At 41.0% G+C, this 27882-nt stretch overlaps 1 protein-coding gene across 3 annotated transcripts in view; it reads left to right on the top strand.

Annotated features, from left to right (window-relative positions):
• The first annotated feature begins 4364 nt into the window (after positions 1-4364).
• The window catches only part of rin2a (Ras and Rab interactor 2a), a 36600-nt gene continuing 13082 nt past the window's right edge, over positions 4365-27882 (top strand). Inside the window, exons 1-7 of one of the 3 annotated variants that reach the window (XM_079362773.1) lie at positions 4365-4698; positions 12847-12949; positions 17235-17335; positions 18575-18785; positions 19479-19590; positions 22666-22738; positions 23762-23853. In XM_079362773.1, coding sequence (XP_079218899.1) covers positions 12890-12949; positions 17235-17335; positions 18575-18785; positions 19479-19590; positions 22666-22738; positions 23762-23853 — 649 coding nt within the window. In that variant the 5' untranslated portion in view covers positions 4365-4698; positions 12847-12889. Of the gene's footprint in view, positions 4699-4719; positions 4981-8246; positions 8357-12846; positions 12950-17234; positions 17336-18574; positions 18786-19478; positions 19591-22665; positions 22739-23761; positions 23854-27882 lie in introns of those variants that run through there. The other 2 variants (XM_079362774.1, XM_079362775.1) reach the window with 2 other exon arrangements.

Here is a 27882-nt window from a genome sequence, read left to right as displayed (position 1 = left end):
GTAGAATGAAGGCGGAGTTTGGTTGAAATGAGCATAAAAGATGGGCAAAAATGTGAAACAGTCACAACTTCTACTGCAGAAGGGACTCAACACAGAAGATGCAAGAAGAAAGAGCTGGAGAAACTAGCAAGTAATCATGTTGTGTCTGTGATATGGACCTGACTTGAGCATGTACTTTGGAATCAGGTAAGTGCTACTTGTTGGGACGCTTTCATTGGCAAATATGACTGTATATGAGGACAGCAGCAAATCATTCAGATCACCTTGAATGGAGACACTGATGATTCTTGTGTTCATAAGTGCTTCTCTTTGGGGTTGTCTTGATTGTGACATGGCAACAGATTTACCACCAGCATTGAGAATGTTTGGATCTTTTTGCATGACTGGCTGAATTCATCAATTTGTCACCAACAATACCCGAACACATGCACTGACTTGGAATGTGAATCCAGTAAGTGCTACTTGTTGGGGTAATGTTGCTGATCACCACATCATGTTTTTTTTTTCAGAGAATTGCTCTTTCAATCCTTAATTATCCGTCATTAGTATTACCCTAACTCGAGCATTGGCTTGTCATTTGAATCAGTAAGTGCTACTTGTTGGGGCAGTTTTATTTGACAAAATCAACTACATGATTCACAAGGATTTTGGGACAAATTACTCTCAGATAACTCCAAATGGAGACACTGATGATTCTTGTGTTCATAAGTGCTTCTCTTTGGGGTTTTCTTGGATGTGAAAAGAGCTTCAAAGTGGACACATCATCCCTGAGCTGGTCAAAGTATTTCTTTCTCAACAAGTTTCAGTAGACGTTCTACATCAGCCTACGAAACTGATTCTATAATAAATAAATTGCAGGTTAACTCGGGTTATATCAGTAGCAATTAAATGCCATACAGTTTGAATATCAATAATTAGCTCTGGTCATTATTGTTACCCTAACATAAACACTAACTTTGGTTTGTAAATGCAGTAAGTGCTTTTTGTTGGGGTAGTTTTACTGGCCAATGCATGTTCAGGAAGTCAAAGCTGCACTTGAAAACCTGAGCTATAAATGTTGTCTTACAGTTTGTTAAAGTCTTACAAAAGTTGCTTTTGTTTTTTGTAAACTTTGCAGATAAAGCAGAGACCCTTGTGTGGAACAGAGTTATATCAGACACACTGATTGACCTTTTATACATGCAAATTGCTTGCATGTTTTTCACTTGATGGCTTTCTCTCCAAGTACAGGTATTCCAATTGTAAACGACCAATTATCAAGACCATTGATACTTGGTAGAATGAAGGCGGAGTTTGGTTGAAATGAGCATAAAAGATGGGCAAAAATGTGAAACAGTCACAACTTCTACTGCAGAAGGGACTCAACACAGAAGATGCAAGAAGAAAGAGCTGGAGAAACTAGCAAGTAATCATGTTGTGTCTGTGATATGGACCTGACTTGAGCATGTACTTTGGAATCAGGTAAGTGCTACTTGTTGGGACGCTTTCATTGGCAAATATGACTGTATATGAGGACAGCAGCAAATCATTCAGATCACCTTGAATGGAGACACTGATGATTCTTGTGTTCATAAGTGCTTCTCTTTGGGGTTGTCTTGATTGTGACATGGCAACAGATTTACCACCAGCATTGAGAATGTTTGGATCTTTTTGCATGACTGGCTGAATTCATCAATTTGTCACCAACAATACCCGAACACATGCACTGACTTGGAATGTGAATCCAGTAAGTGCTACTTGTTGGGGTAATGTTGCTGATCACCACATCATGTTTTTTTTTTCAGAGAATTGCTCTTTCAATCCTTAATTATCCGTCATTAGTATTACCCTAACTCGAGCATTGGCTTGTCATTTGAATCAGTAAGTGCTACTTGTTGGGGTAGTTTTATTTGACAAAATCAACTACATGATTCACAAGGATTTTGGGACAAATTACTCTCAGATAACTCCAAATGGAGACACTGATGATTCTTGTGTTCATAAGTGCTTCTCTTTGGGGTTTTCTTGATTGTGACATGGCAACAGATTTACCACCAGCTTTGAGAATGTTTGGATCTTTTTGCATGACTGGCTGAATTCATCAATTTGTCACCAACAATACCCGAACACATGCACTGACTTGGAATGTGAATCCAGTAAGTGCTACTTGTTGGGGTAATGTTGCTGATGACCACATCATGTTTGTTTTTTTTCAGAGAATTGCTCTTTCAATCCTTAATTATCCGTCATTAGTATTACCCTAACTCGAGCATTGGCTTGTCATTTGAATCAGTAAGTGCTACTTGTTGGGGTAGTTTTATTTGACAAAATCAACTACATGATTCACAAGGATTTTGGGACAAATTACTCTCAGATAACTCCAAATGGAGACACTGATGATTCTTGTGTTCATAAGTGCTTCTTATTGTGGTTGTCTTGGATGTGAAAAGAGCTTCAAAGTAAATGGTAAATGGACTTGAGCTTGTATAGCGCTTTTCTAATCTTCCGACTACTCAAAGCGCTTTTACACCTACCCATCACACCTACCCATTCACACCCATTCACACTGATGGGCTGGATATGTAGCCCATCCAGTATCTATACATTCACGCCACATTCATACGCCCCAGACGCAGCAGGGGGAGCAATTTGGAGTTAAGTGTCTTGCCCAAGGACACATCGGACATGTTGCTCGTAGGAGCTGGGGATCGAACCCTCAACCTTCCGATTGAGGGGCGACGACTCTACCAACTGAGCCACAGCCGCCCGAGAGTGGACACATCATCCCTGAGCTGGTCAAAGTATTTTTTTCTCAACAAGTTTCAGTAGACGTTCTACATCAGCCTACGAAACTGATTCTATAACAAATAAATCTTTTTGCATGACTGGCTGAAGGTTTACTCGGGTTATATCAGTAGCAATTAAATGCCATACAGTTTGAATAGCAATAATTAGCTCTGGTCATTATTGTTACGCTAACATAAACACTAACTTTGGTTTGTTGACACACTGATGTGACCTTTTATGCATGCATTGCATTTTTTCACTTGATGGCTTTCTCCATGTACAGGTATTCCAATTGTAAACGACCAATTATCAAGACCATTGATACTTAGAACGAATGTGGAGTTTGGTTGAAAGGGCTGCCATAAAAAAGGGCTTGCAAGGAATCATGTTGTGTCTATGATATGGACCTGACTTGAGCCATGTACTTTGGAATGAGGTAAGTGCTACTTGTTGGGATGGTTCCATTGGCAAATAGAATATGAAGACAACTTCAGAATTCACAAACTTCAATCAGATCACCTTGAATGGAGACACTGCTGATTCTTGTTTTCAAAAGTGCTTCTCTTGTCTTGATTGGTGACATTGCAAAAGATTAACCACTGACCACAATGAATTTTAACTACTACTACTATTATTCAATAAGTTTATCATACACTTGCATACTTGTAGCGAGTAGATTATCTGAAATACTAGCTTTAAGTACGTGATGTTTGAACACAGATGTACATTACATTTATAATAAACAAAGTTTTAGAGAAAATAAGCATGTCCTCAATTAAATCCTTGATCCACTTACGAGATTTCAGTCACTAAGTTATCCTTTCTTTCAAGTAAAATATTTTCAGATTTGAAATACTCCTCACTGTGATCCCAAAAATGTTTTACTCACACAACACCGTATGTGTTTTGTTTTTCCTCTGAACTGGCGATACTCGAGTCTTTCGACGGGGACCTATAACATTCCGCAGAATGGAACACGTGATTTGAAAGTAGAAGCAGGGTTTGTTTGTGTTCCTCTGCGGAGCTGTAAGGGGAAGAAGTTGGAATTGTAAAGTATTCGGCAAAATTACGAAATATCCGGAAGAAATGTACCGTTACCTTCAAAATAAAGGAATACAACAAACAGCTGAACAACAAGAGGGAGAGCTGTCAGATAGGGCGGCCCCAAGCAGTTGCCTGACTTGCATTTTGACGATTAGAAACTATTAGGACATAATAAAGTCGCATTTAAACTTCAGGCCAATAAATTATGAAGTATTTAATTGTCCAGCCAACACTACATATGTATGTATAATTTGTTTCCATCCTTCTAACTTCTCTTTTTGTTTGATACTTTGGATTTCCCTCAGTATCATCAAAGTAAATCTATTGGTACAATTTATAGAGTTTACTATGCTTTTACTCTTGGAGCAAAGCACATGATAGATAGATAGATAGATAGATAGATAGACATTAGTTACAATACGCCTACACACCCGCTGTCCCCCTCCCCTGTGTATACAATAATCCCCCAAACATGGCAGCACAGCCCAGTTTTTTGTTTATCTATTAATTTTACATCAGAATGCTCTTCACCTTGTTATTTTTCACAGTAAGATGTGTTTCATAGTACAGTGCAACGTGTATATGTTTTATTTTGAAAACTATAACGGAAGTCTAACCCCTTTGTGGAACATTTCAACAAGGAAAAACGCAGCCAACCAGCGGCTCCTCAGAAGTTAAGGACCATGGATTCAGCCGGTGTATTACAGAGTTCATTACGTGTTTTTTTTATTATAAAACGTTAAGTCATGTCCATTTATATTTGCAAATTAGTTCAATGATGAGCAGGATTCGCCTTGGAACTATGATTGGAATATCTTTTTTCCTAACACGTCGCGGCAGTTGACTTTTTCCTATGGCAAAAGTGGATTAAAACTCCCTCCGTGAAAGGTAGGTGGGCTATCCTTTGTGTCGGTTATGGTTAGTTGACTTTCAATTAGCTGTCTGTTTTTGATAAAAGTGAACAGTTCGGTCTTCCATTCTGTAGCCTACGATGTGTGAGGAATCCTGTGAAACGCGTTGTTTGAAATGATCGCCACCTGTCGCGCGACGTCAGCGTTTTATCTTGAATCGCAACAATGACGCATGAAGATGCCCAAGAGGGAAATGATTATTTGTCCATTGGTTTACATAGTAATATTCAGTTCAGCTTCGGACTGTAGCCTCGCCATGGTAGGTGGATGCAGGACGACTTGAATATTAAACGGTTCTATATTACACTCAAAGAGGCTACAGGGACTCCCAAACTTTTCAGCTCACTGGGTGCCAGCGATTGGAGACCCCCACTGTCCCTGGAGGTGATTATTTCATCACAAATTTAGGCACATGCTGTTAAGCTTATTCAAATAATGTAATATCATTAAAAAACACACTAATAAACATCAGCCTCGGAACAAAAACGTGTTTTTATATTGCGATGTAGCCCATTAAGAAAGTCCAGAAACAGAAGATATTGTCATGTAGGTCTGTAGACCTTAGTTGACACATACATCTGTGTGAAGAGCAGCAGACAGCTGAAGGATTTCTTTAGTGCTGGTATGGAAAGTGGGGAGAGAAAAAAACCCCATCTGATCAATATATATCTTTCATAGATCTGTGTTGATCTGTAGAGATAGATGCAGATATAGATTTGTAATTTCAGTTTTTGAGCTAAGGTGGTTTTTTTGTCCTTTTAATATCAACAATGAGGATGAGAAAAGATGATCTATAGCATAGTAGGAATTCCTCAATAACAAGGTAACAAGCTCTAGATTGTCATGTCATTAACAAAGCGTATCTCTAAAGTTTTCCTTGGCCTGGAGCATCTGTTGATGGAGTGTGATATTTCAGCTCAGCCTTGAAATCCACTTGTCTGTCAGCAGTGGAGTTTTGCAGCTGGTAGCTCGAAGCTTGGCTTTCTTTAGCCCCTAAATGCTTCCAGCTCACAGATTGGTGTGTCATCTATTGTTTGCTTGGCAAGTCGGCTGCTGTTTAAAAGCCGCTGCCAGGCATTGTCAGGGTTCCCACACTGTAACCGTACCTATGACCACAACATTACTCGCAAGTTGCATATCTCCCTTCAGTGTTCAGTTTTCATGGAGGAAACAGAAAATAGAGCCGGTGTGTTTCCTGATGCTGGCTGTGACCCAAACACTGTTTTTTCAATCTGCTCAACAATCTGCTAATGTGCTTAGCGCTCAGTGTTGGGGACAACTCAGACTAGCACTGTTTTTCTTCCTCAAACCTGAGTCAGCCGTCAGGAATTCAAGAGTGCTTTGATTCTGCAGAGTGGGTGCTGTTTCCCCAGCTCCTGAAAGTTCAGCTCTTTCAACACGCTGAGGATGGAGGCATGAGTCAAGCCAGGTCATGGGGAGATGCTCTGGTGAGGGGCCGTGATGTGAACAATGCGACGGCAGACACAGGAACATAAAGGGAAATGTTGTTGTAGGAACTTTGCTTGCCCTAAGGTCATAGTCCAAACTTTTTATCTTTACAAAGCAAATTGACACTTCAAACAATTTGATTAAGAACCAACATCATCCAAAGAGTCAGATATGTCTCTGTTGTTGCACAAAGAGTAGCTTTTTAGCCAGGAGCCGGAGAGGTTGATTTTTTTGGTGGGATTTTTCTTTTTACCAAATAACCTTTTTTGGCCACAGGATGTTTCCAAACATCCAACATGTTGCCAATGACTCTGACCTCTGAGAAGAAAGGAACATAAAAAACATAACTGGATCGTGGAGAAAGCCCCCACAGACCCTCCATCTGATTGTTGTATGGTCATCAGGATTCTTGTTTCTTCCTATTAAAAAACACGTTTTCCTGCCGCTGTAACTTGACTGATAAAAGACTCATATCATCATCAATTTGGAGGTATCAGTGCTTAAAAAGCATGAAATTGTAAACATCAATCAAGGTGTGGAGTTACTTGATTAAAATGATGAAACTTGTATTCCTGCTGATCTTCGTTAAAAGACACAGTGAAGTGTATTAAACGTACGAGGGAAACACAAGCAGCAGTTTAAAACATGATTACTGGAGGATTAAGTCTGACTGTCTCTCTCAGCAAAGCCTGCAGACGTGCACCGACAAACTTTTGTTTCTGTACCTTTTCACTTTCACATACACCAGCCTGCATTTCTTATGATGAGCATAGTTAAGTAACGTTGAAGGTTAGTCACTATGTTTCTGAGCTCAGCATGCAGAGATTTATTTGGACAGAACCTATTATCAGGTATTATCATTGCCTTATCATATTGTTCCTTTTCAATGGTGCAAAGTCTGATGTGTTGAACACTTTGCAGATTGAATGTTTCGTTGAGTTTTATGTGAGAAGAGTCAAGCTTAATTTGGGCTTCTTCTTATTGAAGTATGTTTTTTCCCCCACCAAGTGTAGTTCAGCATTTTTTTATTGACATGCTTTAGGCTTTGGCTTGGAGACCTGCAGCGTGAAATGTGCAGCAGGGCAATGCTACGATAGCTGCGGCTGCAGGGAACTCCCTCCACTGTCAGTCAAGATACGCATGCCTTTTCTCACTAGTGTGGTTGGTTTTTCCATGTAATAAAACTCTGCACAGACACACCCAGCTGCTGTAAGAGGAAATGTGTGACACTTCTTCTCCAAAGAAGCTAAAGAGTTAGCATCCAATCCCTCCATCTCCCAGTGTAACCACGGCCCACAGGAAATCCTCTCAGGCGGCAGAGAGGTGCTCAGGAATGGTGGCCGTCGACTGGCTCAGGAGGTCTCATTTCAGCTTTTCAGCTTTTTCCAGCTTGTGCTCTGTAGTTCCCAACACATCCTGGACTTCTGATTGAAGGCAGCAGATTAAGAAGAAATGTGTCTGAGATTTTTCCTTTCACTCTATTGTGTTTGGCCATTTCGAAAGAGGACTAAACAACCCGTTTCCTTTTGGATTACTGCTTTTCAGTGTACTCTCCTTTCTTCTTGTCTGTTTTCATGAAGCGTCTGAAATGTCCTTTTGGACTCCCAGACCCGGCTGGCAAGTGGATGAAAGAATCAGTCATCCAAGTGCATTTCTCATTAGCCATAATAAAATAAATCATTTGGCAGGTTTACTTTGACTAATGGTTAAACTCGCTAGCTGTATGAGGGTGATGGCCCATATAATAAACTGTGTGAGTGTGAGTGTGAGTGTGTGTGTGTGTGTGTGGACATGTAGACAGCAGAGGAGCAAGAGACAGTTTCAAGGTCATAACCGCATATTTTGGTTGACTACATGAATATTTTGGAATAAACATTTAGTAACTATGGTGGATGTTGCACATTTGGCACTTGGTGGGCGTTCATCTTTTTAAATCCTGTTTGAGACAACTGTTTAGAAAACATGAAGTCTGAAAGAACTTTTGGCAAATATCTTTTAATGGTGGTCAAATAAAAAAAATAAAAAAAGAGAAGTTATTTAACCTCCATATCCCCTCATGCACACTGCTTCAGCACCCAACCATACCAAACTGTACCGATCCGTACCGGACTGCTGTGTGGAAACGGGGCAAAAATCCTCTCTTTCTCTGAAAGGGAAACCCCTGTGAGTAACTTCCTGTCCCAGAGGTGAGGCTCAGAAAGTGGTGTGTGTTCTGTACGACAGGATTATAACGGAAAAAAACACCAGCTCTCTAAAGACTGTTTGAAAACATTGGACTCAGTGACGCACACATGGACATAGCAGGTGAATAAACAGCACAGAGGAGTTTCTGTGAGTTATGTTCATGCTGATGGAGGCAAACAGAGAAAAACATGAAAGCAGCGGTAAAACTTCATATGAACGTCATAGCTTAGCTTCTTCATCTTACCTTCGTCTTATTTGATATACCTTTTGGTTTTGGGGATGGTTAATGCTTATATGCTGATTGCTTTATGCTAACACTTCTAAGGCGACAGCGTGTTATCAGCATCAATATTTGAGCATAGTTAGGACCAGAGCAGAGTGACTGAGAAGTGACTGTACATTTGGATGGCAGGTCAGTGGAAGAGAGAATCCAGTAGGGTCAGGATTTTAGAATCAGGCAGTGCCTTTTTGCTTTAGCTTAAATTCTTGTTTGTGGTTTTCCTTTTGTTAGAAAGAGACAGCACTTACAGGATCCTAACTCTCCTTTCACAACATGGCAATGCTTGAATACATGTTGGTTTTATGCTGCCACTCATTAAAGAGATCCTCCATGTTTGGCTAAAGACAGATAGTGAACGTTTAAAAGGGTTGTAAAGACTGCATATGAAAAGTTTTCTCTGATAAATCTGATAAATCCAAACAGACACCCTTCTTTTTCCCATGTTAAGCTTTGACTGTACTTAAATTGTAGAGAACAAATAGCCCTTTAGAAATGGTTTCACTTGTGTCTGTGTCGTGGGCAGTTTTGTTTATTACTCGACAACTGGAAGTATAGTGTTTGTTTTTCCTCGCCTGAAAACCACAGGGGCCTTCCTGTTTACTATAGGCCTGGACTGTGCACAAGTGTGACGGCAAGATTGTGAGTGATGCACAAACACAAGTTGTGCTCTGGGCAAAACAACCCCAAAAGCTCACAGCACGTCTTTGTTTTGACAAAGAGGGAGGTGGGGGGATTGGCCCTACAGAGCCCCACAGAGCCCCACCAGGGATGTGAAGAGGAAGAGGGGGGCAGTGATAGAGACAGGACATAAAGAGCAGCAAGGTTACACGCTTTCTGCTGCTTTTTTTTCTTCTTTCAAAATCATTTGCTTCTAAAATGTGTATGCACACACACGTGCTAGTCGCAAACACACAAGTGTAGTCCAGCCATCTCCTCCTGTGCACACTCGCACTATGCACTCTGTACCATGCCGAGGCATGCTCTCACCCTCAAAGTCCACTTTCTTCTACTAGTGTGAGTGCTCTGTTCCGTGCTCAAGGCATGCTACACTCCCTTGGCCCTGGCACAGTTGGAAGAGGCATGCTTTGGCACAGAATAGTGGCTCGCACAAGCACGGGGACACAACGTACACATGAAGTACAGCCTTGAAGATCCCCAGCTCCATTATCGAGAAATCTCAGTGTCATGGCTGTCAGCCACGAGGCTATGATGCACCGTCATGTTCTCTGTGTTCTTCTCCAGTGTGCAGACTCGAACTTTCTATTTTTTTATTCTACCTGTCTTAAACTAAGCAGGCTTTGTGATCAACATCATGTACAAGAGGTGACCGTGCTCAGGCCAGGTCAGTCCTGGAGCAGTGTGAGTGCAGGGGGGGGAGGGGCAAGCGTGCTTCAACACGGTGTGGGCCGAGTGTGAGCGTGCCCTAAAGCTAAACTCTTTAGGCCTGTTGTACTGTTGTTTGATCAAACGGAGAGCACTGCTGTCCTTTGATTTCCACATGTCAATAGTTGAAGAGATTACAGATCGGTAGCTTTCTTGACTCTTGGAGTTAAGCTCAGCCTTCTCTCACATCCATACACCCGCAGTTAGATTCTTTCAACTATTCCTCAAAGTTGCAAGCTGAGGGCTCAGAGCATCTTGGCTTGAAATTCCAAGCCCTGCTATGTTTCTCCATCGCAGTACGTTTGGTGATTTTCAGGTCATCTTGAGATGAGCACAGCTGAACGCTAAAGGCTAGCACAACAAAGTTTTGGTTATTTCTGCAAGGAGAAGGCAGCACTTGACTATTTTATGACATGCAGTTACGTCTTTGTGGGGAAGCTTGAAGTTATTATTTCAGTCATAGACAAGTGATATGAGATTGAACTGAATCATTGACAGGGAAACTGTTAATGAGTGAAATCAAGCCCCCCACTGAAGAGTCCTGCAGAGTCTTGGACCTGGTGGGCTGATCTTTGAGGAGTACCCTTACCCTAAGTGCTTTTCACATTGAATTACCTGTCACGTTTGTAAATGAACACAGCATGCAACATAGCACACACAAACACAAGCAGCACTTTACCCACCCTGCTGACTCCTGCTTTTACACTCATCTCGATTGGGGTCTGTTACTCCCTCTGCTAGCAGAAGAACCCACCCCTCATCCCAAAACCCCATTCCACCGACGCACCATCCACACGGCTGCAAAAAGACTTGACCATAACTGTGCTTTGAATGCCTTTAAATCCAGGCTGAACACATGAGACCACCTCCTCTGCTTGTTACTGTTTTTTAAAAATATTTTTTATTACTGTCTGTATGTTTTGAATCTAACTTTTGCAGGACTCCCTTGAAAAAGAGGTTTTGAACCTCAACGGGATTTCTCCTGAATAAATAAAGGTTAGAAAAAAATGACACAACGATAGAATGGAAAACTCCTCTTCTAGGCTTTTCTGTGGTGTCCAGAGACAGAATCTCTTCAGATCTTTGGATTTCATCTTTTCAGACACACATGCTTGCAGCATGGAGTATACAGTAGATTATCTGGATCTAAGTGAAAGTGAGTGCTGCCAGCACATGTATAGGACATGCTCAGAGCACATATCTGGCTCTGAGATCTAAAGCATTCCAACAGTGAGCTAACAGCACATGTTTTGTCGAGCACATTTCCTTCCGAGTGTCTCAAAGTCAAAAAAGCTCTCCAATCAGTCTAACAATAGCCCTGAGATTTATGCTTTCACAACAGTCTTCTGTTCCCGTGTTGTTGTGGATGTGTCTGACAGCACAGAGAGGAATTTGTTGTTATGGATGCTGAGGCGGTTCATTCCCATGTGTCTTTGTTAAATGGGACTTCTGGGAGGTGTTTGCATGCCTTCACACAGCTGGCTCACATCAACTCGGAAACAGAATCCACAACATGTAGGTCAGGCATGCCTGTGTGTGGATATGTATGTGTTGTTCCTCTCTGCTGTGAATGAACCACAAGTGTGAGTCGGCTCTAAGAACTCCATCAAAGACAACAAAGGGGACAGTTTCCTGTTGGGGCAGGTTAGCTTCTTTATGCTATCAGCAGGGGGAGGATGTAAGAGGACTCCAGCTGATGGGTTCTCCTTCACATTAAATCCAATCCATTCTGTAAAGTAAAAATGACTTCCTCATGACAACAAACTACAATGATGGACGAAAGCGACTTTGTTGATTTGACCCTAAGTGACCTATTTCAAGTCATCCTGACCTTTTATTGTCCCGGTATGGAACAGCAGATGAAGAATAGCCTTTTGACTTACATTCAGTTTAAGTGCTTTTAAACAAGTGACATGTTACAGTGAGTCTTTTAAATCACATGCTGTGATACCAAATGCTAAAATCCACAGTTTTGAAACACGTACATTTTGTCTGAATTGTGCAACAATGAAAAAGTGCTCAGTCGACGTCATCACACTTTAAACGTCTTGTAAGTTTCTGAAAACTCAAAGTGGTGAGCTGGTTAGAGAACAACATAATCGTTCAGCGTCACATTTTAGACCAGCTCAAGAGTCACAGCCTGTACACGCTGCTCTGGAAGAATAAATAAACATCATCAGAAATGTATTAGAGAGAGTTTGTGCTTGTCCTCTAATGACAGTAGCACTGAACTCAGTCATAACACACCAATCCAAAGAAAAGACTTAAACTCAGTGGATGACAAAAGAGAAGTAAAAAGGATTAAATGAAAACATTTAATACAAATTACAGAGACATTCAGATGAAAAAGTCCAAATGGTTAAAAAGAGAGGCAAACCAAAACACTTTATTCAATAGAAATAAGCAGGATACTAAAAAGGACAAACTGTCAGTAAAATAGATTGTGTAAAATGTTTTATATTCTCTTTACATTTATACAGACTGAACTGTTGGGCCTGATGGGCCCTGCATTTTTGGGGCCGACACTGATGTCGATGTTGGGGCTGAAAAAAATCTGTTATTGATTGTGTAATGTCTTTGTGAGATCTCTGTTATCTGTAGAGACAGATTTATCGCTTTGATCCCCTTAAATGCACAAACAGTGTCCAGCGTTGTTAGTTTTGTTGTTTTGACTATTTTAATAGTTATTATCATGTAACAACCATTCTTTTATTATGTCCGAAGTGGGAGAAAAACAAACTGTCTTCATGTCATTTAGACTGATCTTAAGTAGACAACATGAACTTCCTGGTTTGTTTGTGTAGCTCTAATCTTCTCGTTCCTTCACAGACAGTTCGGCCCAGAGAGAGAACTCAGCACATCAGAAGACATCATGTCCACCAGCAGCATCAGTCCGCCCTGCAAGCAGGAGAAGAGAGGCAGCTTCTTCAAGGTACAACCCCGATAAGTACCTGTGTGTCTCCACACCGATCACAGGCTCCTGGAAAAGATTACAGAGAGAGAGAGAGAGGTGGAGCTCTGTGCTTTACCTGCCAGGCCTTTCATCTCTGCTGCTTTTCTCCAAACTCAGCGTCTCCTGCTTTGTCGAGCAGAGACGTTTAAAGGAATTGACCAAGTCGAGCTCCGATTATTCTTGTAAATGAAATGTCATTCGTGCCTCAGACAGGTTTGAGGAGCACAAGCTCACTTGTCATGACTGACATTCATGATGAGATTATGACAATTGACCGATGAGGATGATGAAATTGATTAACTCATCAGGTGTTTGAATGAATTATCCTAAAATTCAAATCAAGCTGCTTTGAACATTTGTAATCACAAAAAACAGCATCTTCTTCCTGCAGTATTTATTTGTATAAAGAAAATGATACAAGTGCATCAAAATATGTTAATATTAACATAATCAAATGTATCAGCATATATGATAATGAAAAATACAGCATTCAAATAAAACACATAATTTAAAGTGGGTTGATTACTTGAACCCCGACATGAAGAAGAGTAAAAATCAGTTCAACTCACTTCACCCTCTGAAGTGTTTTGCTGCAAACTGTGCTTCAGTGTAATCGATCATAATTTTTTTTTATAAACTTGGTCATGTTAGAGAAGTCAAGGTTACCGAGCCTGCAATCACAGCTGCCACTTGTTACCCCTACTTACCGTTAAGCATAGTCCCTCTCCACCATCTGATCCCATTCATAACCTCACTAAAGTGGGAAATGGTTCAGTTTAATATCAGAAGAGACAATGAAGAAGTTCCCTCCACATTGTCTTGACCTCTGACCCTCTGGTTCCAAAAGTGTCAACAGGCCAAGTTATTCTGGTTGTGTTGTCCAAGGAGAAAGACGTCTTTGTACTGTGAAAACTCTGGGAGTTTAAAGAAAGTATCATTGTATAAACAGCAAGTGTTGAACAGATTTCAAAGCATGACATTGATTTAGCCTTTTACAGTATCTGTTTAGTGGAGCAGTTTAAAAAAAGCCACTCGGCTTGATAAGTTGTTCTTAGCTGCTCCCTGTCACAATATAGTGTAGTGTTGCTCTTGCTGTTTATCTACAGCCTGTCATAATTATAGACCTTGGCCTTAAACACACGTGGCGTGACCACACCTCACAGCAGAGAGTTCAGAGATCACACGTCCCACTAAACGCCACCTTAGGTACAATAAGACAGGTTTGTCCAAACGATATTGAAATACCTTGTGATTAGCGAGTAAGTAAGGGGCAGACTTCCTTTTTAAACTATAAATAGAAGCCGATGATCAGTAAGTTTAAGAATCTCAACGTAGAGAACACTCCAGTGTTATAAAGGTACTATGGGTAAAAAAAAAAATGTTCAGCAGGTTAATGGACATGAAATGAATCAGAATTTTTTTTTTATTTACATCTATGAGGAATTTGTCTTGGTGCAAAAATCTGTTAACATGGGGAATAAAGCTAAAATAATAATAATAATATTGGACATAGAATAGAATAATATCAGTACTGCATGCTTCTGTTCTGGCTACGTTTTATGGTTTTAACTGAGTGCAAAACAAATGTCCTCTCAGGGACCTTGAAGAGAAGTTAAAGGTTCAGGAGTCACCACCAAGTGACCTCACCATGATCAGACATACAGGAAACGGGCTGTGTTGAAATTCTGCAGTGTATCCTCCTCCTGAGTTTCGATCTCAGTCCAGAATGTTCCGTTGTTGTTTTTTAACCCGAGAACAGAGGCGGCTTTAAGGACACGGTGGTTTAGGACTCCCCTCTGTTTGCTGGATGTGAGACCAGTTATCACCGCGACAGGAGAGTTAAAGTCAGAGCTCTGGGAGAATGATCTGTCAGCGAAAGAAAGGCGAGTCTGGAGAAAAGCATTTTAAGGCTGGCTTAAATAGCAGAAAGGTAGTGAAGATTTTTGCTGAGCCGAGGTTCCATGATCGCTCTTTGACCTCAACATTGACTGAAGTACAGCGAGCTGGTCTGAGGCTGCCGACCTCAGAAGTCTGCTCAGCTGCCTTCAAGTGTTTCACTCTTTTGTTTATGCTCTGAAAAAATGTACAACTCATGGACACTCAGCACATTTCTAAAAAAAACTAAGAAGTCAAATTCTCTGTTTGAGATATGAAGGTTTGTTATCAGTTGATTTTAACATTGTGCTGTCACAGTTTTAAAAGCCTGTTCCTCTGACTCTTTGTAGAATTTTTGGGTTAAGGTTTACACATGCAGCACATTGATTACATGGTGACTTCAGGAAAAGAACTGGAGGCATTATTAAACTCAGCTGTGATTGTGTCCAGTGCTGCTCCGTCTTCATTCCCAATGTGCTTCAATCATTCTGAATCAGTGAGTCAGGGTGTTTTGATTTCCTCTTAAACAGCTGAGCTGATTGATTCCTGGAGCTGATCTGATGTTAGCCAACAGATGAATTACCCAACTAGACGGATAACTGGGAAATGAAACAAAAGACACCACCAGAATAAACCAAAGTCAAGAAAAAAAAACCCTCAAACTATTTCCATTACCAGAAGTTAAGACGGAAATGTAGAAGAAGATTGACTTTATAAAGCTCGATCATTTATAGTCCAAAGGATTTGGTTTTAAATAACATGATTAGCAGCTTCCTGAGATCTGTTGATGCAACTCAGGAGTAACTGGTGTACCAGTTTACAGTGCAGACAAAACTGTTTTTCAATCAAGAAGTAATGGATCAGATTTCATGTCATACAGAATCAGGTCGAGGTTATTTTGGCTGTTTTGCTGAGGAGGTGGAGTCTGCATGTCTTTATCGTACCTGCACCCAGTCTATTCTGAAAATATACTTTTAAACTTCGGATCCCTGTCGGGTTGGTTGTCTGTACTTCAGTGTTTATCAGACACCTGTTGTGATGTCATGGCAGCAGAACCAATTAGTGCGTCTCCACTGGGTGGGGTGTGGCGCTCATCTGTGCATGACACACGGCGCCGCAACTTCAAGAACAAGTTGAATAAGCAGGCACTCCGCCAGGATCGTCAAGACGTCAAATGAAAAAATGAAACGCATTTTTTTAATATTAAATTCTAAAGGTTGCTCTGTCCGGTCAAATCTTAACACTTTAAAACAGTTGAAATGTCTCATGATATTTGCTGCACTCATTGAAACATTAACATTTACAACAGCTTCTCGACTCATTTAATATTTTAATGCAACACAATAACAACCATCCCAAAGCTCACACTCTTCAATTTCATTGATCATCGTTTAACACTCTCACACTGACGTACAGGTGGTAGAAAGAAACATTTCACATACTAATCCCATCCATGTGCTGCAGTACTCGACTCATGCTCACTGTAAGACTCCCGTTTGGATACATGGGTCGAGGGGACTGGAGAGCAGTGCCACTATCAGCTGGAAGGCAGAATGTGAGACATTTTACACAGAGACACAGAGAGAAGTTGACAGAGCTTGATTTCTCTCTGAGTCCGGACTCTTCTCTACAGTGAGTGAGAAGCACGAATCTCACCAGCGACACTAACGTACTCTCTGCTTATTTAGACCTCCAATAGGAAGCGAGGACACCGGCACTGAGAGCTGGAGCAAAGGACACTTTTGCTCCTCACATTGTTCCTTCAAACACAACTTGAACTGGTATTACGGGCCCACATTAACAGGAAGTTCCATTTGTTTGAAGCACACTCGCACACCTCTAACATTTAGACGGCACATTTTACAACTTACTGAACTGTGATGACTGTGTTTCCTCCCCGTGTTCCTCTTTAGTAACTCAGTGTGGTCAATAGGAAATGGTCAGGCAGCGGGTACATTGTGTTGCAGCCACACACACTCCACACACTCTTTTCTTTTGACATGTCATCATTTTGTGTTACTTTTTCTTAGTGTTTTAGTTTTCACTGTTTTTCAGGATTTCCAGGATTAGCTCTTTTTTTGTGATTCTGTAGCTTCAAAAAACTACTTTAGAATTGAGAAAGAATTATAGACAGCATGTTCACACAAGTACAAGCACAACAAAAAAAGCTGCTGTGAAATGTTTACACACACACACACACACACACACACACACACACACACACACACACACACAGACTACTTGAAGCTTGCAGAAATAAGAGCCTCTACAAACACTTCTGGAGGCTGAGAAAGACCTGACTCCAGAGACGCTCATGTTCATTTTGACCTTGTATGTGACCTTCTGCTTTCCGTCCGGTCACCACGTCGTTCTTTGTGTCTCTTTGTAGCTCATTGACTCATTTGCGTGGGAAATAGGCACCCTGAAGAAGGAGATGGGGAAAAAGAGCGAGCAGTCAGAAGGAGACAACACGACTGATCCTCTCCTCGGGTGAGTGAGAATGAATGTTGACTGTGTGAAGAGGAAGTGTGTGTGTGCACATGCACTGCAGGTCATTGAATTTTAATGACATTTGTCATTACGATGCTGTGCTGTTTGTTTGGTCCAACAGGTTTTATCATGCGTGGTTGACTTTTCACAGGTTCAGTACTTAATTAGTGCCTCAAGAACATGTTTATCATATTTCTTTATATTTTGATCTACATGTTTCACCTGTTTTTTTTTTTTCATGTATTTTTTGTTTTTCAAAGTGTTGACTGTTAACATTTGATAAATGCAAGTGATCCAGATGTTTAAATCGACCAGTCATCATCTTTAATATTGGTGGTCTTGATATCAGTCAAATATTAACGGTGGTCATGATTGTTGACATGATCAAGCGTTCCTCACACACACACTTTTTCATGTCTGGGCCAGTGGAGCCTTTTGATTTAAGGTCTTGCTGTTCCCTATGACTACCAGCAGAGGGCGCTCGTACTGTGTGACGTGGTGACCAGACAGAGACACATCAGTTGCCATCATGCAGCTTAAAACATTAAAAGACAGAGTATTTTCTATACATGGTGCTCAAGGGCGACACCTACTGGATCAGACAGTCCCACATTGTCCCTTTAAATACAGTCTGATTTTGGTAAAGACCTAATAATCCAAGAGTTGGTTTATAGCTTTTCTAAAGAATCAAAATAACTTCATGAGATGATTGAGAAGCACGGCAAGCCGAGCGCAGTGAAAGATTTGAAATTCAAAACAGTAAATCTAAAAAACAAGAAAGGGATTGTGAAAGTACAGCTCCAACAAAGTGAAGCAAGGTGACTGAAAACTAAAAACAGGGCTCTGAAAGATGAGTGTAATCAAATGAAAAGCATACATGAAGTCTAAATCAGTGTGAATGAAGAGAAGGAAAGGGAGAATACAAATAAGAGAAGTCTATTATAAATGTGTCTCCTCTGGCAGCTGATTTGAAGCTGAGGGGGAATAATCACTTTTAATTGAGCAGGAACACACCTTTAAAACATGAGCACTAAAGAACAAACACAAACCAGATGTCAGATATTATTAGGAAATGAAATGCTTCACTCTCTGTTTCTTAGCATCACTAAATAGCTGTAAAAGTGGGGAGGTAGATTTTTTTGTAATACCCCATCCTGCCATGCTACATTAGCCTGTCATTGTGTGAAAATGTTTGGATATAAATTCAGTGCATTTTCTTGTGTCTCGTCTTGTTTTCAGGCTGGCTGAAGAGGTGGGAGGTCTCTTCCTGCCGGCTTCGCCGCGTGCTGGGATTGGTTCAGGACAGGCTGGGGCGAGAGACTCGGGCTATGACTCGCTCCATCGGAGGCTCAGTGTCCTGGACAGACTGGTGCACACACATGCTGTGTGGCTGCAGCTGGGACTTAACCACCAGCATGCCACACGTTTACTGCAGAGCCAACCCACCGGGGTCAGTGCAGAGCTGTCATATTTAATATACAGTCTATATTTGATATTAATTAATTAGATAACATTAGCTGACACTGATAGTCACTAGATATGCTAATATCAGCTGATATTATCAGCAGGCCGATTAATCAGTCGGGCTCTCCTTTTGACTTTCCTTGCCTTATAATAATAATAATAATAATAATAATAATAATAATAATAATTATATTAATAATGCATTTGTTTTACATAGCGCCTTTCTAAATACCCAAAGATGCTTTGACAAAAAAACAAACAACAATCAATAAACAAAACATAAACGTTTATGTAAACATTAATGTAAGGATGTAAGCAGGAAGCATGTGACTTAGTTATTGTAAGCGATGTTGAAGAGGTGAGTTTTGAAAGATTTCTTGAAGGAGGTGAGTGTCGAGGAGTCTGGAATGTTTTTCGGGTGGGAGTTCCAGAGGGTGGGGAGCAGCAATGGAGAAGGCTCCGTCCCCCAAGTATTGATAGTTTGTTCTGCGCGAGTGGAGTGGAGGAGCTCAGTCAGGCCGGGGGGAGCCAGGTGTTGGAGGGCTTTGTGTGTGAGCATGAGCAGTTTGAAATATATTTCACATCCTTCACAAAAGGCATTTGAGTCAGTTTATGTTCATGCAGAATGATTCAGGTCAAATACACACAGAAGTAAATATTCTAACTGGATGTTTTTCAGACATTTGTGGTGAGGAAGTCAACCAGCCTGCAGAGGAAAGTAATATCAGTGCGCATGGACAAAGACTCTGAAGTACCCATCAAAGACTTTCCTGTGAAGGAGAGTCAGTACAGTAAGTATCTGAAAACTTCCTGATCCTTCATTTGCATAATCTGTCTTCTCTTATACTTAATAAAGCTAGCAATCAAAGGTTTCAAGGTCACCCTCAAGCAACACGCAAGTTGAAAAAAGGCAACAGGTTATCATCATATATTTATTTTGTGATGGTTTTTTGGCATGGACCAGAATTGGCAAAGATCTCTTCGTGGAATTGCCGGGCTACTTTAAATATGCAGCTTCTCTTTCTTTTTATTTTTTTTTCCTGAGAAAGTTTTTGATGTGGTCACACGAGCATGTGCAGCAACCTGCAATTATGATTCAGGCCTTAATCCTTCTGACCCACTTACAGTCTAAATACATTATAAACACATGCAGCTGTTGGATTCAAAATGTAATGAATTGTTATTTGAGCAAGATGAATGGAAACTCCAACATTCCCCGGGCCTCATGTTTATATTCAAAAAGGTTTGGATTGAATTTATTTGTTTCAGGAGAATCAGCTCTGTCAAACAATCAAATATATTTTTTACTTTTAAGGATTGTTTCTCAGATTTGTCCTTATTTGGACTCACCAAGAATAAAACATTAAAATGAGGACGGTGGTGCTGTTTGGTGAAGCTGACAGCTCATCAGCAGTAACTAAGTACAGCAAGGTGGTAAATAAACAAGAAATAAGTTTAATACACAAAAGTACAAACAGGGAAGTAGGAGGGAAAGGAAACTTCAAACCAATGTCAAAGGTTGGCTGGTAAAGACTCGATGCAGATGCGGTGGTCTGCTGGGAGCAGTGAGACAAAGGCACTAACTGTCATCGTAGTGTTGGACTCGACTGCTCCGTCTGCCATTTTCTCAGCCTCATGTCCTGCTACCTTCTTATAAGTTCCTGTTCCACCAACAATAAAATAAAGATGAGGAAACAAAGTCAAGAAGTGCAACATTGTTATTGCAGGCACAGTTATATCACCTGTCCCACATCACAGCAAATATCATTCATTTCCTCATTTCAACTGAATGCTATCAGTTATCAGGTATTTGTTTTGCCAAATAGCCAAGCAGTTCAGAGATTGACAGTAAAGCACTTTTATCTACAAAGCTTCCCGGTGCTTTTTTATGAAGCTAAACTAGGTAAAGGATAAAGAATAAGGGGAACACTGATTGTTACAGCAGCTCCAAAATCACAGGAAAACAGGGAATATAAATGGCATCAATAGCATGAAAGTAAAAACAAAAAAACATCTATGAGCAAGTTTACAATAATTGAATAAATAATAATAAACAATAACAAGTGGTGGCATCGTGCCGTGAAATGTACAAGATACTTTGAGAAGTGTTAAGTGAAGCTGTTTTTCGAGATGTATGGTGACCTGCAGACTTCTCATTCAAAGTGAATTCTGCCCCTTCAATCGCCCAAATCAAATAATTGTGTGAAGAACTCAAGTGTTCAATGTGTCTTTTTGTCTTTGGGTTCTTTTTTTTTAGTGAGCTGAAAAGCAGGGATTTTCCGTAAAGACACTCTTCTGATTGTTTCGCCCTCATGTTGTACCTGTGCGTGCTGGTATTTGTCTCTGTCAGCTCCAAACTGCAATTTCCAAAAGCTTGCCAAGAGAGAATTTCTTCATGCTTGTGAATCATTGCCTCTGGCAGCCTTCACAGCCTCTACTGCTGACTAATGACTAAAGGTGCAGGCTGAAGCCACAGTGACGTCTCCCCTAGCACCTGTAGAGAACAATAACACAATGAATCCAGGCTTCATGCTAAAGTTTAAGACTCTGAGAATAGGTTTTCACTGACTCAAGCACATGGCCTTTAATTATAGGTATGGGATCATCTCCTTTATTCTACAGGAATTAGTTTAAGATTTGGCCACATGGATACAAAACCTGATTTCATTTTTCTCTGGGGTTCCAGTGAAACTCCCTCAGTAGATCAGGTCCCTCAGAGGTTGTAGTTCTCACTGTGTCGGCCTCATGTTCAGCTCCCTGTCTGCCTTTCATGCACATCTTTCAAGGTTTTCTGGGCATCTTCAACTGGAAGGATTACAAATGTAATCTGGCCATGCTATTAGCAAAGCACACACCCAGCCACTCGGGTATCTTGAGAATGATGTCAGCTATAAATATGAAATATAAAAGACGAACCTGCCAACAACCAAAGACAGACTCTCTTCTTTCCCTCAGTAACCGCTAACACAATGTTACCATTCAGTTTGAACGGGCTAATATTCACGCCCAAGAAAAAAAAAAGGCACTCCTACGTTCAATTGGTTCCTTAAATGCTGAAGATGATCACAGTCTAGCACCAAACAAGCTGCTTACTGCAAAGCTAACAGAACCTGAAGCCCTGTTCAGACTGCTGCTTTCAGCCGTTTCTTTTTACGCTCCTGAGATGTTTCACCTTTAATCTGAATGTTACAGAGGCGTGATGGGGGGAGACAAAGATCATCATTCCTGTAGTAGTAACAGAGGCGCAGTGCTGTGTGTTTGTTTGACTGTGTGTATGTGGAGCCCCCTGCTGTGCCATGCTCCCACAACGCTGATATAAATTCAGTGACTGGGAGACCAACATTAGGCCGTCGTAGGATCCATGTCAAAGTACAAAGACCAGCTGACCGCTAAGCTCTGTTACAGCACTTTAGAGAAAAGGCTGCATGTAAAGGGCTCAAGTGGAACTTCCCGGACACATTAATGGTTCTGCTCTCACAGCATCCTCCTCCCTATACAAGCACTTTGAATTCAATGCACCAGCTACTGCCAAGATTCCATTTGGTTCTTTCTACTAAATAGGTCCTCTTTTTTTAAAGTCAGACTTTATTTCTTGTAGTTTTTATTGTGTTAGGCTGTGTGATACTGTCTGTGGTCTGTTTTAAAGCAGGAGATCTCACAAACGGAGCAACAGTTTGATATGTTGGGTGCCCTGACACTTGTACTTCAGCTTTTTCCTCTTTTCCCTTTGCGAGTGAAACAAGTAGAAACATGATGTATGGCTGTGTAGTGATTCCATGTTGTAGTTTGTAATGTGTTTGATAATTGTCCGGGGACGCTTGAGGGAGTTTGACGTGTCGTGATCATGCTGATCTCTGCTCCTGCAGCGTTCTCTCTGGAGGGATCGGGCCTGAGCTTCGCAGACCTCTTCCGTCTGGTCGCTTTTTGCTGCATCAGCAGGTGAGTTCATCACAAGAGAAAGACTGGTAATGACAGTAAGTCATCTGAAGCCCTTTTCACCTTAACACATGTTTATCAGAAATAGCTACGAACATATTCATTTGTATTTCTGCACATTCAAATACTTTTATTCTGTACTTATTAATTAATGGATGCACTGCAGCTACATTGTGGTTGGCAAAGTGTCTTAAGTTTACAAAGTGAGAGGTTATAACTAACACGAAGAAGAAAGTACCAAAAATATCCTTCAGTGGTTTCCTTCTTTGAGACAGGTACTAAAGAAAGATACAATATGTAGATTCAGGTGCTCTCATTCCAGACTACAATAACAAAAGGTGACGTCGAGGCTCGCTGGAAATCACCCCTTTCCCCCCTTGCTTTCAAAGTGGGGAGCGAGGAGGGGCTGAATCCCACACAACAAATACCAGCCATTCATTCAGCAGAAACTTTTTATTCAAAGCGACGTACATTAAGGAGTAAGAACAACACTGACAAGGAAATCAAGATGAGGAAACAAAGTCAAGAAGTGCAACATTGTTATTCGAGGCACAGTTACATCACCTGTCCCCGATAGCATGGATGGAAAATCACCGCAAATATCATTCATTTCCTCATTTTAACAGAATGCTATCAGTTATCAGGTATTTGTTTTGACTTCATAGCCAAGTGGTTCAGAGATTGACAGTAAAGCACTTTGGTCCACAAAGCTTCCCGGTGCTTTTTTATGAAGCTAAATCAATCAGGGTGTTTTTCGGCTTTGATTATCTAGGTTCACTTGACAGAAACGTTTGAAAGCATGTCAAAGCCTTGAAGTTAAAAAGCAGGCGGTGCATATGACCTTCTGAACGTGTGGTTGAAAATATGGTTCAGCCAACACCACACACCCAGTCCCAGCCACGCTCCTCTTGCCCAACTCAGTGACTCACACACTGTAAGCATTAGTTTCTCAGTAACTCCGACTCTCTTCTACTCCTCTATTCTTTGTCTGTTGACCGAGTCTTTCTCCTTTTCTCTCTTTCTTAGGGATGTGCTGCCGTTCACATTGAAGCTTCCAGAGGCCATTGCATCTGCCCGAACTTCTGCTGACCTCGAGGAGGTTGCTAAACTTGGAGCAGGTTTGTTGTTCTCTCTTTGGAATACCTATTTGGGGGTCAAGCATGCAATTATGGGAATCTTAGGCAGGTTGAAGGTGAGATACGAAGAGCGACCTTTCGAGGTTCTATTGCAGCAGAAAGCCACAGAGTATGCACAAAAAAAGAGGACAAATATTTTACATATATCTACGAAATGACAAGGTTGTCTGAAAACAAGTTGTAATCAAAATAAAGTTAAGTAGGTCAAAGAGATGAAGACATCATCAGAATGAGATGAGCCTCTAATCCATGGAAAGCACAAAGGAAAAACACAGAAGGTCCAGAGGGGCTGCTCGTCACCAGGCAAGGTAACTGCTTGGGGTCCCAGATCATTTGGTGGCCCCTGAGGGCCCACAAACTTGAAACCTCAGCAGCCGCCCAAAGTGTTGCACGTTTTGCAATACAGTAAGAAACCTCCCTATGAGAGCCCCATTTAAAGGCATTCACTCTCGATGCCATGTGGGCATTATTGCTGTGAAAACCAACGTTTTTCGATGACGGTAAAGCAAGAAAAATGAAGAATTATCCGTCTATAGGAGAGATAACATGAACAGGATGAAAGAGGAAGAGGAGTGACAGACGTGGTGATAAAGACAGCTTGTAGGGTGCCTGTGGCCCCAACAGACAGCAAAATCACCACTGAGTAGGTTTGTGTGTGTGAGTTATGTTTGTTTTAAATCTACCTCATTGCATCAGCAGGGAAACATCTCCAGCTGAGTGAAGAGATGTTTGCTCTTCCCTCAGCTTCTTGCAGATTCAGTCGCATGTTTTCCATTGGGCCCATCTGTTGTGTGTAAAAAAGAAAAAAAAAACTGGGTTTTTTTCCTGAGGCGTGACACTCGTAAAGCCCATCTCGACCACATTTCCCTCTGCTCTGAGCATTAACTGGCATGCCAGTGCTTAATGACTCAGCCCCAGGGACACAAGCGTCTTCCAGGCCCAGATCTGCACGGCTCAGCTGGGCATGGAGTCAGCCAATAGCTGGGCTCCTCTGGAGTATTGTTTCACCCTCACAGTTGTGAAAGGCACAGTCTTGCACAAAATGTGAACTTTTTGATTCATTTTATCTGACACATTATTCTCAGAAGAATGTGGTAACACAATAATTCCGTTTTTTTTTTTTTAAAGAGCAGACGTTAATGAAACTTGTGCCTCATTTTCAAAAAAAAAAAAAATTCTAACTTAAATAGCTGAGACAAAAATAGAAGTTTCAAAAATGTGTAGGTGTTGTTGGACTCATCATCCACAGAACTTCCCTTTTCTAAACCCGCTCATGGTGACATCTCTGTGCATTCATTTACTGTTTCTTTGACTCATCCGAGCTATCATGTGTACTCAGAATGACTCGACCAGACTCCCAGTGTCCCTCAGCGGGACAAACCCTTTTAAATATCCCGGAAGACACACAATGATTTGATGAAACCTTGTCTTTAATGTGGTCTCCAACATAAATGACTCTATTCTTTCCTCTCTTGTATTCCTCAAAGTCTCTCTTTCATTCATTCATAAGAGCCTTCCTGTTTAGCGAGGTGACACAATGGCGGGTTTTGTGTCTGTGAAGTTAATTGTGCAGCAGTGAATAGTTGGTCTTAGAGACCTTTCTGACGTACATTCAAACATAAATGAGCGGTTGAGATGAGACGAATGCACCGTCTTCTGACGTCCTCACCGTCTCATATTACCTGCTGTGTGGCTCAGCTGTAATGACAGTCAGGCTCTGGAGACATTGCGTCATCTTTTGTGTCACATTTTACATAGAACTTGATTTGGCGTTTGTTATTCTTTTACGCCATACGTCTCCTTAGTTCACAGTATCTTTTAGACTAATTATTCCTGAAGTTTATTTTTGGTCGTTTTATGACTTTTTTTTTTTGAGATATGACAGACTCAGAAAATGGGAAGAGAGAGAGACAAATGGAGCGGGGGAATGATGTGCAGAAAAAGGAGTCACAGGTCAGATTCACCACTGTGCTACTGGCAAATCAAAGAAATTTTCTGTACACCCACCTGAAATAAATGAGTGACTATATGAAGGATTTGGATGCAGATACTTTGAGTTTATGAAAGAATTGACAAGCGGGTCGGACTGGTGCATCTCTAAAGATTCAAATGTCCCTCCTCTCCTTTCTTTGTCTTTGAAGTGAAAGTTGTCAGAGGCTCAAATTGTATTCATGTAAATTCAAAGGTTGAGCTGTTATTTACTTTCAACCTGAGCATCAGATGAAGCTTCCAGAGACCATTTCCTGCAAAGGATTGCGAGCTGATAGAAATGAACAGTTCCATTTTTTACTATGTGGTCTCAAAAAGTCTCGTGATGTCTGGAAAACATCAGCCAGAAGAAGGAAAAACATTAAAGACTGCTGGGAGAAGGTTTTTCATGAAACCATGCAAAGATGAGCCACCCTTTGAACAACATGCATGTTGTCCTTCTTTCCTGTTTGCTATTTATAGTAACACAGGTGGCCCATGTGAAGAAGATTAAAGTGTCAGTCAAAGCAAGGCCGAATCTACTGCCCCGACTCTAATTACTCTAAAACCTCTGATGAAACAAGGGGACTTTCCATTTCATAGGACAGTAGATAGAGTAGGAAACTGAAGAGAGAGTGGGGAATGACTTGCGTTTGGAGGACTATAGGCTCCGTACATTGTGGAGCGACGGATCCGCTTTTCCCCCTACTCTTTCTATGTTTAGCTACACTTCAGCTGCTGTATCTCTCAACAAGTTGCCCCCAACTTAGCCTCGCCTTCCTCTCTTCTGACATCAGTGTGTCTTCTTCTGACTTCTGTGTGTGTGTGTGTGTGTGTGTGTGTGTGCGTGCGGAAACATTTCACAGCAGCTTTTTTTTTGTTGTGCTTGTACTTGTGTGAACATGCTGTCTATAATTCTTTCTCAATTCTAAAGTAGTTTTTTGAAGCTACAGAATCACAAAAAAAGAGCTAATCCTGGAAATCCTGAAAAACAGTGAAAACTAAAACACTAAGAAAAAGTAACACAAAATGATGACATGTCAAAAGAAAAGAGAGAGATGGAGTGAAGATCAAGTTCAATCGAAGTATGTCAGAGACTGCGTGTCAGAGGGAGAACAATGGGGACAGAGAGTCAGACCAGGCAAATTTAACTGGAAGGGAGGGATGGAGGCGGGAATTCTGAGCCAACAGCCCGCCCACACACACACACATTAGCAGGAGTGAGTCATAACACAGATTGAGCACGAGCGAGCCAGTCGAGTTTCAGCTTGTGCAGAAACGGCAACCTGTCCTCACTGGGACCAGCCGGGCTCTCGGCACTTCTTCTGTGTTTATTGAGGATCACAGTGAGTATTGTTGCCCTTTCACTTCAGTTGTGTAGTCGTGTGAAGGAGCTGCCCTGTGTCTGGCACTGCTATTCTTCATGTGGTATTGTTTCTGCTGGTGCTTGTCTGTCTTGTTTTGCGCTGTCTGGTACGGCTTGGCAGCTTTAACAAACACTTCATTATATGTTTTCAATCATGTTTTTTTTTCTTCTTGTATCTCATTTGCTTGAGAAATGCATTCTACTTATCCTCAAAGATTTAAAAAGCAATCAGCTTTGATTGAGAACAAAGTGGCTTTAAGTGGTTCTGTTGGAGACGTTATAGCAGGAGTGGAATTGTGTTGTTTGGAATAGATGAATGCATTAGGTATCATTTAGATGAGTGCAGTAGGTATCATTTAGATGAATGCATTAGGTATCATTTAGATGAGTGCATTAGGTATCATTTAGATGAGTGCAGTAGGTATCATTTTCAGAGTTCATTTTGCTGTCATTACTCTGGAGAAGCACTGTTTAATTTGATCTATACAAAGAACTCAGGAGAGGTTTAGCTGAACACTGACATGTTTCATTGTTGGTAAAACAAACAAAAAAAGTTCTGGTGCTAAAATATGAATTTTTGCTGAGAACTTCATTAAAACCTCTAAACATTTGTTCATACAGTCAGTGATCTGACATTCACAGAGCAACCGTTTGTTAGTAATGCTTCACATAAAGAT

Source organism: Symphodus melops, assembly GCF_947650265.1.
Source record: "Symphodus melops genome assembly, chromosome: 15".
Lineage (NCBI taxonomy): Eukaryota > Metazoa > Chordata > Actinopteri > Labriformes > Labridae > Symphodus > Symphodus melops.
This window is presented reverse-complemented; position numbering and strand designations above follow the sequence as displayed.